Genomic DNA, 14,678 nt, shown 5'->3' on the forward strand with positions numbered 1-14,678 from the left:
TAGCACAAACTGGGAACTGTCCCAGTAGAAACTGAGCCCACTCCCAGTACGAACTGGGCGCGTTTGGCTTCGCCCCGCCCCCGTTGCCAGGCAACCGCCGCCGCCACCGCCGTTCCCGCCTCTTTTCCCTCCGTTGCCAGGCAACCGCCGCCATTTTGTCCCCTCCCATCCACCGTTGTCAGGCAACCGCCGCCATTTTGTCCCCTCCCCTCCCCGCGTTGCCAAGCAACCGCCGCCATTTCGCCCTGCCCCGCCGGGCTGCCCGCACCGCGCATGCGCACCTCCTCGCCTCCCATTGGCTGTCGCCGCGCAGTTTCAAACGGTCGGGCGGGAGCGATGGCGGCGGAGGTTGCGGCCGGTACGGGGAGGCTGAGGGCGCTGGGGGGGGGAATTGGGGGGGATCTGGGCGGCCGGGGGTGGTTCAGGGAGGTTCTGGGGAGGTTCTGGGGAGGGGGTGCGAGGCTGTAGGGGGTTCTGGCGGTGAGAGGATGAGGGATTGTGAGGGGGGAAATGGCTGAGGGGTCGTTCGGTGAAGGGAGAGGGGCTGTGAGGGGACGTTCTGTGAGGGGACGAGGGGCTGTCAGGGGACCGGGGGCTGTTAGGGGGGCATTTTATGAGGGGACAAGGGGCTGTCAGGGGAGAGGGGCTGTGGGGGGACGTTTTGTGAGGGGATGAGGAACTGTGAGGGGAGAAAAGGGCTGAGGGGACACTTCATGAGGGGACAGCAGCCGACAGGAGACACTTCATGAGGAGACAAAAGTGCTGAGGGGACACCTCATGGCGGGGCGAGGGGCTGTGAGGGGACGGGGGCTGTGAGGGGACATTTTGGGGGTGTCAAGGGGCTGTGAGGGGTCAAATCCTGAGGGGAATGGTGTGTGGGGGGACATTTTGTAGGTGGATGAGGGGCTGTGAGGGGAAAGGGGGGCTGTGGGGGGACATTTCCTGAGGTGACAGGGGGATGTGAGGACTCGTCGTCCAGCCGGGACCACCCCAACGGGTGCCGGTGCCTCCCCAGCGCCCCCCCGCCGGGTGCAGGTCTGCGTCCGCCTGCGCCCCGGCCCCCCCGGCGAGGAGCCCTGCCTGCTCCCCCTCGACTCCCACACCCTGGAGCTGCGCGAGGAGCCCCCCAGCGCCCCCTCCCGCTACCGGTGAGCCCCGGGGGAAGGCGGGCGGCACCCATGGGTGCCCCCTACCCCCTTCCTAACGCCTTCTTCCTCAGCTTCGACGCCATCTACGGTGCCGCCAGCTCCACCGCCACCGTCTACGAGGGCTCCGTCCGCCCGCTGCTGTCCCACCTCCTGGCCGGCCGCGATGTTACTGTCCTCGCCTATGGGCCCAGCGGCTCCGGTGAGCGTTGTCACCCCCCCCACCAAGTGTCCCTGACGCCGTGGTGACCCTCCTGGGGGGGTGACACGGTGCTGGTGCCCACCACTCCCGCAGGAAAGACGCACACCATGCTGGGCAGTGAGGGGGAGCCCGGCTTGGTGCAGCGCGCCCTCGAGGACGTGCTGGAGGCCGTCGGGGACAGCCGCCGCGTCACCGTGGCCTGCATGGAGGTGTACTGCGAGGAGGTGCGTTGGGCCCCGCTTCCCCCCCCCAAATCACCCCGTGTCCCATCCCTTTGTTCACGTCCCCGCCACACACACAGCGGTGTCCCCACATTTATCAGCCTGTCCCCCCCAGGTCTCCAGATCTGCCCTCCCCCATAGACAGATCCCACCCCAGACCCCCATATCCCCCCACTTATGCCCCCCCCCCCCCCCAAATCCACATACCCCCGAAAAAATCCCCATACTCCCCCTAAATCCCCATTTCCCCCCCATATCCCCCACCAAAAAACACATCCTCCTCAAAATCCCCATATCTGCCCCTAATGCCCATATCCATCCCCATTTCTCCCCCCAAAATCCCCATATCCTCCCCAAAGCCCCCATTACCCCCCCCCCCCCAAATCCCCATACGGCCCCATATCTGCCCCCAAATCCCCATTTCCCCCCCATATCACCCCCAAAATCTCCATACCCCCCCAATGCCCCATATTTGCCCCCAAATCCCCATTTCCCCCCTCACATCCCCCCCAATCCCCCATACTTCCCCCAAATTCCCCACCATATTCCCTCCAAATCCCCATATCTTCCCCCCAAAACCCCTTACCCCCCCCATACTCCCCATATCTGCCCCCCATACAGCCCCATATCTGCCCCCAAATCCCCGATATCCCCCCCACATCCCCACATATCCCCCCCATACCCCCCAAATCCCCCCAAGGCCCCCATATCCTCCCCCCAAACCCCCAAATCCCCATATTCCTTTCCCAAAAGCCCCCCATACCCCCCCAAATCCATTCTGTATCCCTCCCCGACCCCCCAAATACCCCCGTATCCCCCCCTATACCCCCCCAAATCTACACTATATTCCCCCCAACCCCCATATCCCCTCCGAAAAACCCCGTATAGCCCCTCCAAGCCCCCTATATCTCCCCAAACCCCTGTATCCCCACATACCCCCCTAAATCTTCCCATATCCCCCCTATACCGCCCCAAACCCCCATACTCCCCCCAATCCCCCATATCCCCCCCATATCCTCCCAAATCCCGCCTATATCCCCCCAACCTCCCCCAAACTCCCCCATATTCCCCCCAAAACACCAAATACCCATATTCCCCCCCCAAGACCCCCATATCCTCCCCCAAAACTCCCAAATCCCCCCTATACCCCCCCAAATCCCCCGTATAGCCCCCACATCCCCGCACCAAACCCCCATACCCGCCCCTCAGATCCCCACATCCCCCCCCCAAATCCCCATATGCCCCCCATACGGCCCCCATATCCCTCCCCAAAATCCCGATTTCCCCCCATATGCCCTCCAGACCCCCAAATCCCCCTATACTCCCCCCATACATCCCCCCCAAATCCCCCCAAAACCCCCCTCTTACCCCTCCAACCGCCCTCTAGTCCTTCAAATCCCCCCATATCCCCTCCAAACACCCCAGAATGCCCCCAAACCCCGAAATCCCCGATACCCCCCCGAAACCCCTCAGACTTCCCCCAAACCCCCATATGCCCCCACAATGCACATTTCCCCCCTGTAACCCCCCATACCCCCCAAAAAAAAACCATATCCCCCTCAACCCTCTGCAAATCCCCCCATAATCCCCACAAATCCACTTTACTTCCCCCATATCCCCCCCAAACCCCCATATCTACTCCATACCTGCCTTACTTCCCCCATATCCCCCCCAGATCCCCCATACCCCGCCATATCTGCCCCCAAACCCCTCTTCCCCCCCATACCCCTCCCCAAATCGCCATATCCCCCCCCAATGCCCATTTTCTTCCCGTAACCCCCCCATATCCCCCCCAAAACCCCTGAAAACACCAAATCCCCCCTTATCCCCCCCCGAATCCCCATATCCCCCCCAAAATCCCCATTTCCCCCCTGGAGCCCCCCCTATATGCCCCCCCATATCCCCCCCCAGAATCCCACAAAACCCCCGTACCCCCCCCAAAATCCCCGAATGCCCATTTCCCCCCTGTAACCCCCCATACCCCCCCCAAAGTCCCCCCTATACACCCCCAACCTCCCATATCCCCCCCAAAATCCCCCCCAAAATCCCCCATATGCCGCCATATCCCCCCCAATGCCAATTTACCCCATGTAACCCCCCCCAAAATCCCCATATCCTCCTTCCAAATCCCCATATCCCCCCCCAAACCCCTCATATCCCCTCCAAATCCCCATTTCCCCCCATATCCCCACCAAAATCCCCGTACCCCCCCCATAATGCCCCATATCAGCCCCCAAATCCCCATTTCCCCCCCATATTCCCCCCCCAAACCCCCATATCCTCCACAAATCCCCCCATGCACCCCGAACCCCCCATATTCCCCCCCCATAATGCTCCATATCTGCCCCCAAATCCCCGTTTCCCCCCCCACATCCCCACCCAAATCCTCCTATATCCCACCCACATCCCCCATATTCCCCCCCAAACCTCCACATCCCTCCATATCTCCCCCCATTACCCCCCCCAAAACTCCCCATATCCCCCCCATATCCCCCCAAATCTTCCCATATCCCCCCTATACCCCCCAAACCCCCACATTTCCCCCAGCCCCCCCCACAAACTCCCCCAAGTCCCCTCTTATCCTCCCCCAAGACCCCCGTATCCTCCCCCATACCCCCCCCAATCCCCCATATAGCCCCCACATCTCCGCACCAAACCCCCACATCCCCCCCCCCCAAATCCCCATATGCCCCCCATATGGCCCCCATATTCCTCCCCAAAATACCAATTCCCCCCCCCCAAACCCCCTGTACCCCTGAAATCCCCCCTATACCCCATCAAACCCCCATAACCCCCCCATAACACCCCCAAACCCCCACATCCCTCCATATCTCCTCCCCAAATCCCCCATATATCCCCACATTCCCCTCAAATCCCCCCTATATTCCCCCCTCAGACTCCCAAATCCCCCCATACACCCCCCCATACCCCCTACACTCCCCCCATACGTCCTCCAAATCCACGCAAACCCCCCGAAACCCGCCTCTTACCCCTCCAACCCCCCTCTACTCCCCCCAAATCCACCCTATACCTCCCCCAAATCCCCCCATATCCCCCCAAGCACCCCAAAATTCCCCGCAATGCCCCCCGAAAACCCCAGACTTCCCCCAAACCCCCATATGCCCCCCCAATGCCCATTTCCCCCCTGTAACCCCCCATACCCCCTCAAATCCTCCCCTACCCCCCAAAAAAGCCTATAGCCCCCCCAAATCCCCCCTATACCCCCCAACCCTCCCCAAAGCCCCCAAATCCCCCTTACTTCCCCCATATCCCCCCCAAACCCCCTATATCCCCCCCAAATCCCCCCTATATCCCCCCCAAACCCCCATATCCATACCTGCCTTACTTCCCCCAGATCCCCCCATACCCCACCATATCTGCCCCCAAACCCCTCTTCCCCCCCCCATTCCCCCCCCCAAATCCCCCCATATTCCCCCCTGGACCCCCCTTATACGCCCCCATATCCCCTCCCAGATTCCCCAAAACCCCCGTACCCCCCCCAAAATCCCCGGATGCCCATTTCCCCCCTGTAACCCCCCCCATACCACCCCCCGAAGTCCCCCCTATACACCCCCAACCTCCCATATCCCCCCCCCAAGACCCCCTATCCCCCCCCCAAAATCCCCCATATGCCGCCATATCCCCCCCAATGCCAATTTACCCCATGTAACCCCCCCCAAAATCCCCATATCCTCCTCCCAAATCCCCATACCCCCCCATACGGCCCCACATCCCCCCCCAAACCCCTCATACCCCCCCCATAATGCCCCATATCTGCCCCCACATCCCCATTTCCCCCCATGTCCCCACCCAAATCCTCCTATATCCCACCCGTATCCCCCACATACCCCCCCATATTCCCCCCCAAACCTCCACATCCCTCCATATCTCCTCCCAATATCCCCCCCCCAAATCCCCATATCCCCCCCATACAGCCCCATATCTGCCCCCAAACCTCTCATACCCCCCCTCAAATCCCCCCATATCCCCCACCAAACCACCTATATCCCCCCAATGCCCCCCCCAAATCCCGGTATACCCCCTCCAAGTCCCTGCATATCCCCCCCAAATCCCTCCTATATCCCCCCAACCTCCCCAAACCCCACACATACCCTCCAAGTCCCCCCTATACCCCCCAAGGCCCCCATATTCCCCCCCCCAAAACCCCCAAATCCCCATATTCCTCCCCCAAATCTGCCCTATGTTCCTTCCTAACCCCCCCAAATCTGCCCTATATCCCCCCTATACCCCCTAAATCTCCCCTATATCCCCCCTGAAAAACCCTGTATACCCCCCCCAACCCCCCACATTCCCCCCAAATCCTCCCTATATCTCCCCAAACCCCCATATCCCCCCAAATCTTCCCATATCCCCCCTATACCCCCCAAACCCCCACATTTCCCCCAGCCCCCCCCCCAAACTCCTCCAAATCCCCTCTTATCCTCCCCCATACCCCCCCCAAATCCCCCGTATAGCCCCCACATCTCCGCACCAAACCCCCACATCCCCCCCCAAATCCCCATATGCCCCCCATACGGCCCCCATATTCCTCCCCAAAATCCCAATTTCCCCCCCATCCCCCCTAAACCCTCTATACCCCTGAAATCCCCCCTATACCCCATCAAACCCCCATAACACCCCCAAACCCCCACATCCCTCCATATCTCCCCCCCCAAATCCCCCCTATATTCCCCCCTTAGACCCCCAAACCCCCTACACTTCCCCCATACGTCCTCCAAATCCCCGCAAACCCCCCGAAACCCACCTCTTACCCCCACAAATCCACCCTATACCTCCCCCAAATCCCCCCATATCCCCCCCAAATCCCACCTATATCCCCCCAACCTTCCCAAACCCCACGCATACCCCCCAAATTCCCCCTATACCCCCCAAGGCCCCCATATTCCCCCCCCCCAAAGCCCCCAAATCCCCATATTCCTCCCCCAAAATCTGCCCTATATCCCTCCCCAACCCCTCCAACCCCCATATCCCCCCCGAAAAACCCCGTATACCCCCTCCAAGCCCCCCATATCCCCCCCATTCCCCCCAAATCTTCCCATATCCCCCTATACCCCCCCAATCCCCCATATCCCCCCATACCCTCCCAAATCCCCCCTATATCCTCCCAAACTCCCCCATATCCCCCCCAAAACACCAAATCCCCATATTCTCCCCATAGTCCCCCACCCCCCCCCAAATCTTCACTTATCCTCCCCCAAAACCCCCAAATCCCCAGATACTCCCCCCCAATCCCCCCCATACCCCCCCAAATCCCCCGTATAGCCCCCACATCCCCGCACCAAACCCCTATACCCCCGCCTCAGACCCTCACATCCCCCCCCAAATCCCCATAGGGCCCCCATACGGCCCCCATATCCCTCCCCAAAATCCCAGTTTCCCCCCCCATTCCCCCTATACCCCCAAAATCCCCCAAATCCCCCCTATATTCTCCCCAAATCCCCATACGGCCCCCATATCCCTCCCCAAAATCCCAATTTCCTCCCCCTAAACCCCCCAAACCCCCATAGACGCCCCCCATACTCCCACAAATTCCCCCTATAGCCCCCCAAGCCCCCCCATACCCCCCAGATACCACCCAAACCCCCATATCCCCCCCGAAAATCCCCATTTCCCCCCTGGAGCCCCCACATCCCCCCCCCAAATCCCCATATGGCCCCCATATCCCCCCCCAAATCCCCATATGGCCCCCATATCACTCCCCAAAATCCCTTTTTTCCCCCCCCCATTCCCCACAAAATCCCCATATCCTCCCCCAAAATCCCCATACCCCCCCCTATCGGGCTCCATATCCCCCCCAAATTCCCCCCTACCCCCCCCAAATCCTTCCATACTCCCCCCCCCCCCCCCCCCAACCCCTCCTTACTTCCCCCACAGCCCCCCCCAAATCCACCCCCCCTCTCCCCCCAGATCCGTGACCTCCTGTGCCCGGGGGGCCCCCCCCTGCGCATCCTCCAGGCCCGGGGGGGCCCCCCTGAGGTGCGGGGCCTCACCCGTCTCCCCCTGGGCCCCCCCCCGGCCCCCGCCCTCCTCGCGGCCTCGCTGGGTGCCCGCCGCCGCGCCGCCCCCACCCTCCTCAACGCCTCCTCCAGCCGGGGTCACCTGGTGCTGTGGGTGCGCTGCGACCCCCCCGGGACCCCCCCGGCGCCCGGGGGTGCCCCCCCCCCCCCAACCTTGACCTTGGCCGACCTGGCGGGGCTGGAAGACCCCCGGCGCAGCGGGGCTGGGGGGGTTCGCCTGCGCGAGGGGGGGGCCACCAACGCCTCGCTGGGGGTGCTGCGGAGGGTGCTGGGGGCGCTGCGGCGGGGGGGGCGCCCCCCCCTCCGCGAGAGCCGCCTCACCCGCCTGCTGGGGGGGGCGCCGCGGCCCCCCGGCCCCCCCCTCCTGCTCCTCCTCCTCGCCCTCTGCCCCCGCCCCCCCGGGCGCCCCCAGGCCCGCCGAGCTCTCAGCTTTGCCCGGGGGGTGCGCCACGTGCCTCCCCCCCCCGTGGGGGATGAGGGGGGGGGTGAGTTATTTTTTGGGGGGGCGGGGGTTGGGGGGGAGGGGTTGGGGTTATGGGGGGGTGGGCGTTGGGGGCGTATCATGGGGATGGGGAGGTCCGGGAGGGGAGTTGGGGGATATGGGGAGGGATGGGGGGGCATCAAGGGGGTGGGGGGGTACTGGGGGGGGGGTTGGGAGGGTTATGGGGGGGTTGGGGGCCTGTGGGGGGGGCTATGGGGTGTCTGTGGGGGGGTTGGAGGGCTCTGGGGAGGGGTGGGGGACACGGGGTTTGGGGGGGCTATGGGGTGGAGGGCATTGAGGGGGTTGGGGGGCTCTGGGGAGGGGTGGGGGCCACGGGGGGGTGGGGGACATGGGGAGGGTATCAAGGGGGTGGGGGGGCACTGGGGGGGGGTCTGGAGGGGTTTGGAGGGGCTCTGGGGAGGGGTGGAGGGAGCTGGGGGCGCTATAGGGAGGTATTGGGGAGGTTTGGGGGGGCTATGGGGAGGGATGGGGGGGCACTGGGGACGTGGGGGAGGGGTGAGGGGGACACACAAGGAGGAAGGGGGGAGCATGGGACATGGGGGGGCACTGGGGGGGGGGATGTGGGATGGGGAGGGACACGGGGGGGCTATTTGGGTCCCCCTGACACCCCCCGCCCCCTCAGATGCCACCGTTGCCAGCAATGCCCCAGAGCCCAGGTAGGGATTTGGGGACATGGGGGGGGGGGTGGACACGGGGGTAGCACGGTCCCCCTGTGACACTCTCTTCCCCGTCCCCGTCCCCCCCCCCCCCGCAGGTCCCCCCCCTCCACGCCCCCCCCGGAGGACCAGGCCCTGCAGCGCTGGCTGGAGGACGCTGAGAACACACTGCAGGTGACACGGGGAGGGGACGGGGACACGGGGGGGTGACAACACCAGCACCCCACCGGGGGGGGAGGGGGGCATCCATAGGTGCTCACCCCCTCCCCCCCCCCCCCCCCCCCCCCCAGAGGCTGAAGAAGCGACGCCCACCCCCCTCCCCTCCTCCTCTGCCTCCTCCTCCTCCAGGTAAGGTCCCCCCCAAAAGTGTCCCCTCCCCCCCCCATTCCCAAATGTCCCCCCCCCGTGACACTTTGTCCCACAGGCGCCCCCTCCCCGGCCTCCCTGGTGGTGCTGCGGCGGCGGCAGAAGGTGGGTCCCTCGGGGGGGGGGTGACACACACGGGGGGGGTCCATTTGTGCCCCCCCCCCCACCGCTAAGTGTCCCCTGCTGTCCCCAGGGCTGTCCCCAGTGGGAGGCGGTGGCCGCCCCCCGGCTGGAGGCGGGGGTCCGGGCCCATGTCCTGCGGGCGCTCAACGGGAGGGACCCGGCGCAGCTGCGGGGGCTGGGGCCCCGCCGGGGGGGGCGCATCCATGCCTGGCGCCAGGAGCACGGCCCCTTCCGCACGGTCAGTGCCTGTCACCTCCCCGGTGTCACCCCCCTCCCTGTTGTCACCCCCCGTGTCTTCTTGTCACCTCCCCGGGTCACCTTGTGTCACCCCCGGTGTGTCCCGTGTCAACTGGTGTCACCCTGTGCCACCCCCGGGTGTCCCCTGGTGTGCCCCATGTCACGGTGTCACCTCCCAGGGTCCCCATGCATGTCCCACACCACCCCCAGATGTCCTGTGTCACCCTGTGCCACTCCCAGGTGTCCCCTGCCGTGTCCCACGTCACTGTGTCACCTCCCAGTGTCCCCATGCGTGTCCCGTGCCACCCCCGGGTGTCCCCTGCCATGTCCCATGTCACCCTGTGCCACCCCTGGGTGTCCCCTGCCGTGTCCCACGTCACTGTGTCACCTCCCAGTGTCCCCATGTGTGTCCCACGCCACCCCTGGGTGTCCCTGGGCATGTCCCTTGTCACCCTGTGCCACCCTCAGGTGTCCCCTGTCCTGTGTCACAATATGTCACCCTGTGCCACCCCCAGGTGTCCCCTGGTATGCTCCATGTCACTGTGTCACCTCCCAGTGTTCCCACGTGTGTCCCACGCCCTCCCGGGTGTCCCCTGCCATGTCCCACATCACCGTGTCCCCTCCCAGTGTCCCGTGCCACCCCTGGGTGCCCCCTGGTATGCCCCATGTCACTGTGTCACCTCCCAGTGTCCCCATGTGTGTCCCACACCCCCCCGGGTGTCCCCAGGCATGTCCCGTGTCACCCTGTGCCACCCCTGGCGTGTCCCACGTCACCCTGTGCCACTCTGGGTGTCCCCTGGCACGCCCCACGTCACCCTGTGCCAACCCACCGGGGCACCCAGTGTCCCTGCCGACCCCACCCCCCACCCCGTGCTGTCCCCAGGGCCACCCACGGGTGCCCCTGTCCCCACGGGTGCCCCTGTCCCCGCAGGTGGAGGACCTGGCGGCGGTGCCCGGCTTCTCGGCGGCGCAGGTGGCCACGCTGCTGCAGGTGAGTGGGGACACGGGGCTGGGGGACAGCGGCCACGCAGGGGCCACGCGGGCGTGGCGGGGGTGCCACGGCGGTGACACAGTGCCCCTCTCCGCAGGCCAATGTCCCCGCTGCCCTGGGGACAGCCCCATCGTTGTCCCCTGGACCCCAATAAACAGCCGTGAACGCCGACCCCGCCTGGCTGCGTGTGCGTGGGGGCGGGGACAAGGGGAGGGGCTCCTGGAGGTGAGACAAGGCGATTGGCCAGGTGGGAGTGGGGGGCGGGGCTTCCTGCTGCCCTCCTTCTCAAGGTGACCTAGTGCCACCTAGGTGTCCCCAAGCTCAGGAGGTGGCCCTCAGCCACCGAGGTGACCCCTGAGCCATGAAGGTGTCCTCAGGCCAAGGAGGTGACTTCAAGCCACCGAGGTGTCCCCAAGTTGAGGAGATGACCCTGAGCCGCCAAGGAGATGACCCCAAGCCACCACGGTGACCCCTGTGCCACCACAGTGTCCCCCAAGCCACCAAGGTGTCCCCAAGCCAAGGAGGTGACCCCAAGCCACCAAGGTGGCCACCAAGGTGACCCCTGAGACAAGGAGGTGACCCCAAGCCACCAAGGTGTCCCCAAGCCGAGGGGGTGACCCCAAGGTTCCAAGGTAACACAAAGGAGGTGACCCCAATCCAAGGAGGTGACCCCGAGCCACCAAGGTGTCCCCAGGCTGAGGAGGTGACCCCAAGGTTCCAAGGTGATACAAAGGAGGTGATCCCAAGCCACCGAGGTGGCCACTAAGGTGTCCCCAAACCAAGGAGGTGACCCTGAGCAACCAAGATGTCCCCAAGCCAAGGAGGTGACCCTGAGCCACCAAGGTGTCCCAAAGCTGAGGAGGTGACCCCTGAGCTGTCAAGGAGGTGGCCCCAAGCCAAGGAGGTGACCTCCAAGCCACCAAGGTGGCCCCAAGCCACCAAGGTGGCCCCAAGCCGTGGGGTTGACCCCAAGGTTCCAAGGTAACACAAAGGAGGTGACCCCAAGCCAAGGAGGTGACCCCGAGCCATCAAGGAGTCCCCAAGTAAAGCAGGTGACCCTGAGTCACCAAAACCCAAAGCCAAGAAGGTGACCCCAAAGAACCAAGGTGACCCCAAGCCAAGGAGGTGACCCCTGTGCCACCAAGGTGTCCTCAAGCAAAGGAGGTGACCCCAAGGTTCCAAAGTAACACAAAGGATGTGACCCCAAGCCAAGGAGTTGACCCCAAGCCACCAAGGTGTCCCCAAGTCAAGGAGGTAACCCCCGAGCCACCAAGGTTACCCCCAAGCCACCAAGATGACCCCAGCCAAGGAGATGACCCCCAAGCCACCAAGGTTACCCCAAGCCACCCAGATGATGGTGAGCCACCAAGGTGTCCCCAAGCCATCAAGTTGGGCCCAACCGCAAGATACGGAGATAGCCCCAAGCCACCGAGGTGACCACATGATGCTGAGATGAACCCAGGCCCCCAAGGTGACCCCCAAACTACCAAGGTGACCACAAGATGTCAAGGTGACCCCAAGTCACCAGGGTGACCTCAAGATATTAAGGTTACCCAAAGTCACCTAGATGACTCTGAGCCACCAAGGTGACCACAAGAGGTGAAGCTGACCATGAGCCACCAAGGTGACCCTCAAACTACTGAGGTGATGTCCTGGTTTCAGTTAGGACAGAGTTAATTTTCCTCCTAGTAGCTGGCAGGGTGCTATGTTTTGGATTAGGATGAGAAGAGCGCTGATAACATGCTGATGTTTTAATTGTTGTAGAGCAGTGCTTACACCAAGCCAAGGACTTTTCAGCCTCTCTCTGTCCTGCTAGCGAGCAGGCTAGGGATGCAGCAGGAGCTGGGAGGGGACAGACCCAGGACAGCTGACCCAAACTGGCCAAAGGGGTATTCCATACCATCTGACGTCATGCTGAACAATATATAGGGGTGGCTAGCCGGGGTGGAGGGGGGGCCGGCTGCTCGGGGATAGGCTGGGCATCGGTCAACGGGTGGTGAGCAATTGCATTGTGCATCACTTATTTCGTACACATTATTACTATTAATACTATTATTATTATTATTATTGTTGTTATTCTTTTCCCTGTCTTAATAAACTGTCTTTATCTCAACTCACAGACTTCACTTTCCCGTTTCTCTCCCCCATCCCGGAGAGGGAGGGGGGAGGGTGAGCGAACGGCTGTGTGGTGTTTGGCTGCCAGCCGGGCTAAACCACAACAGGGGAATAGTTTTAAACTAAAAGAGGGGAGATTTCTATTAGAGGTTAGGAGGAAATTCTTCACTCAGAGGGAGGTGAGGCACTGGAATAGGTTGCCCAGAGAGGTTGTGGATGTTCCGTCCTTGGGGGTATTCAAGACCACGTTATATGAGGCCCTGAGTAACCTGATCTAGCGGGTGGCATCCCTGCCTATGGCCAGGGGGTTGAAACTAGGCGATCTTCAAGGTCTATTCCAACTCGAGCCATTGTATGATTCTATGATTTCTGGGCACCACAGTACAAAAAGGACATTAAACTGTTGGAGAGTGTCCAGAGGAGGGCGATGAAGATGGTGAAGGGCCTAGAGGGGAAGACATAAGAGCAGCGGCTGAGGTCACTGGGCCTGTTCAGCCTGGAGAAGAGGAGGCTGAGGGGAGACCTCATCGCAGTCCACAACTTTGGACTGTGCACTTAGTCACATGGTCTAAACTTTTGGGCAGACCTGTGCTGTGCCAGGAGTTGGACTTGATGATCCTTATGGGTCCCTTCCAACTCGAGATATTCTGATTCTATGATTCTATGATTCTGTGATTGTGCTTCAGAGGCAAAATAATAATAATAGTAGTAATAGTAATAATAATAATAAAAATAATAAAGCATGGTATTGGGCTTCAGAATACTCAATGATCCTTTGTGATATGGTTTAGTGGAGGACATGTTAGTGTTAGGTCAGAGGTTGGACTCGGTGATCTTGGAGGTCTCTTCCAACCTAGATGATTCTGTGATTCTGTGATCCAGTTCATGCGTGAGATAAAACCCTGCAAGCAGCAGGAAGGACATTGAAATGTGGCCTAACATAGAATCATAGAATACCTCGAGTTGGAAGGGACCCATAAGGATCATCAAGTCCAACTCCTGGCACCGCACAGGTCTGCCCAAAAGTTTAGACCATGTGACTAAGTGCACAGTCCAATCACTTCTTAAATTCAGACAGGCTTGGTGCAGTGACTACTTCCCTGGGGAGCCTGTTCCAGTGCACAACTACCCTCTCGGTGAAGAACCTCTTCCTGATGTCCAGCCTAAACTTCCCCTGCCTCAGCTTCACACCGTTCCCGCGGGTCCTGTCACTGGTGATAACAGAGAATAAGTCATGTGCCTCTCCACTCCCTCTCGCGAGGAAGTTGTAGACTGCGATGAGGTCCCCCCTCAGCCTCCTCTTCTCCAGGCTGAACAGGCCCAGTGCCCTCAGCTGCTCCTCATATGTCTTCCCCTCTAGGCCCTTCACCATCTTCGTCGCCCTCCTCTGGACACTCTCCAACAGTTTAATGTCCTTTTTGTACTGTGGTGCCCAGAACTGTACACAGTACTCGAGGTGAGGCCGCACCAGCGCAGAGTAGAGTGGGACAATCACTTCCCTCGACCGACTAGCAATGCCATGCTTGATGCACCCCAGGATACGGTTGGCCCTCCTGGCTGCCAGGGCACACTGCTGGCTCATATTCAACTTGCTGTCAACCACAACCCCCAGATCCCTCTCTGCAGGGCTGCTCTCCAGCATCTCATCGCCCAGTCTGTACATATAGCCTGGGTTGCCCCGTCCCAGGTGCAGGACCCGGCACTTGCTTTTGTTAAACTTCACGTGGTTGGTGATCGCCCAGCTCTCCAATCTGTCCAGATCTCTCTGCAAGGCCTTTCCACCCTCAACAGAGTCCACAACTCCTCCAAGTTTAGTGTCGTCGGCAAATTTGCTCAGAACACCTTCTAGTCCTACATCCAAATCGTTTATAAAAACATTGAAGAGGACTGGCTCTAAAATGGAGCCCTGAGGGACCCCACTAGTGACCATCCGCCAGCCAGATGTGGCCCCATTTACCGCAACCCTTTGAGCCCTGCCTGTCAGCCAATTGCTCACCCATCGGATGATGTTTTTGTTTAGCTGTATGCTGGACATTTTGTCCAGTAGGATCCTATGGGAAACCGTGTCAAAAGCTTTGCTGA

The 14,678-nt window shown here is 61.7% G+C and overlaps 2 protein-coding genes across 43 annotated transcripts in view; both read left to right on the forward strand.

Annotated features, from left to right (window-relative positions):
- The window catches only part of LOC121062742 (coiled-coil domain-containing protein 81-like), a 137,814-nt gene that overhangs the window by 44,130 nt on the left and 79,006 nt on the right, over window positions 1-14,678 (forward strand). The gene's annotated exons all lie outside the window — the stretch shown is intronic.
- LOC121062741 (kinesin-like protein KIF22) lies at window positions 208-12,123 on the forward strand. Of its 42 annotated transcripts, none has more exons than XR_005815676.1 (15): window positions 209-358; window positions 1,016-1,148; window positions 1,220-1,347; window positions 1,441-1,571; window positions 7,497-8,091; window positions 8,731-8,764; window positions 8,863-8,938; window positions 9,055-9,112; window positions 9,189-9,235; window positions 9,324-9,491; window positions 10,422-10,481; window positions 10,791-10,829; window positions 10,985-11,113; window positions 11,204-11,236; window positions 11,717-11,762. XR_005815676.1 is itself a non-coding variant. In XM_040542908.1 (14 exons), the coding sequence occupies exons 1-14, from the start codon at window positions 274-276 to the stop codon at window positions 11,916-11,918; spliced, it is 1,926 nt and encodes a 641-aa protein (XP_040398842.1). In that variant the 5' UTR covers window positions 208-273; the 3' UTR covers window positions 11,919-12,123. The 42 variants fall into 42 exon arrangements, 22 of the variants coding, with proteins under 22 accessions (XP_040398842.1, XP_040398846.1, XP_040398847.1 ...); XR_005815672.1 differs by lacking the exon at window positions 11,717-11,762 and adding an exon at window positions 11,507-11,620 and having other exon boundaries at window positions 11,204-11,248; XR_005815675.1 differs by lacking the exon at window positions 11,717-11,762 and adding an exon at window positions 11,477-11,506 and having other exon boundaries at window positions 11,204-11,305.

This window comes from Cygnus olor, chromosome 34, assembly GCF_009769625.2.
Source record: "Cygnus olor isolate bCygOlo1 chromosome 34, bCygOlo1.pri.v2, whole genome shotgun sequence".
Classification (NCBI taxonomy): Eukaryota; Metazoa; Chordata; class Aves; order Anseriformes; family Anatidae; genus Cygnus; species Cygnus olor.

What these genes read in the sequence shown, in the direction of transcription:
- LOC121062741 (XM_040542908.1), top strand. Translation starts at nt 274, where the DNA reads ATGCGCACCTCCTCGCCTCCCATTGGCTGTCGCCGCGCAGTTTCAAAC. An exon ending in TGGAGGTGTACTGCGAGGAG is followed by an intron (nt 1,572 to 7,496) that starts GTGCGTTGGGCC and finishes CTCTCCCCCCAG; the next exon opens with ATCCGTGACCTCCTGTGCCC. An exon ending in AGCAATGCCCCAGAGCCCAG is followed by an intron (nt 8,765 to 8,862) that starts GTAGGGATTTGG and finishes CCCCCCCCGCAG; the next exon opens with GTCCCCCCCCTCCACGCCCC.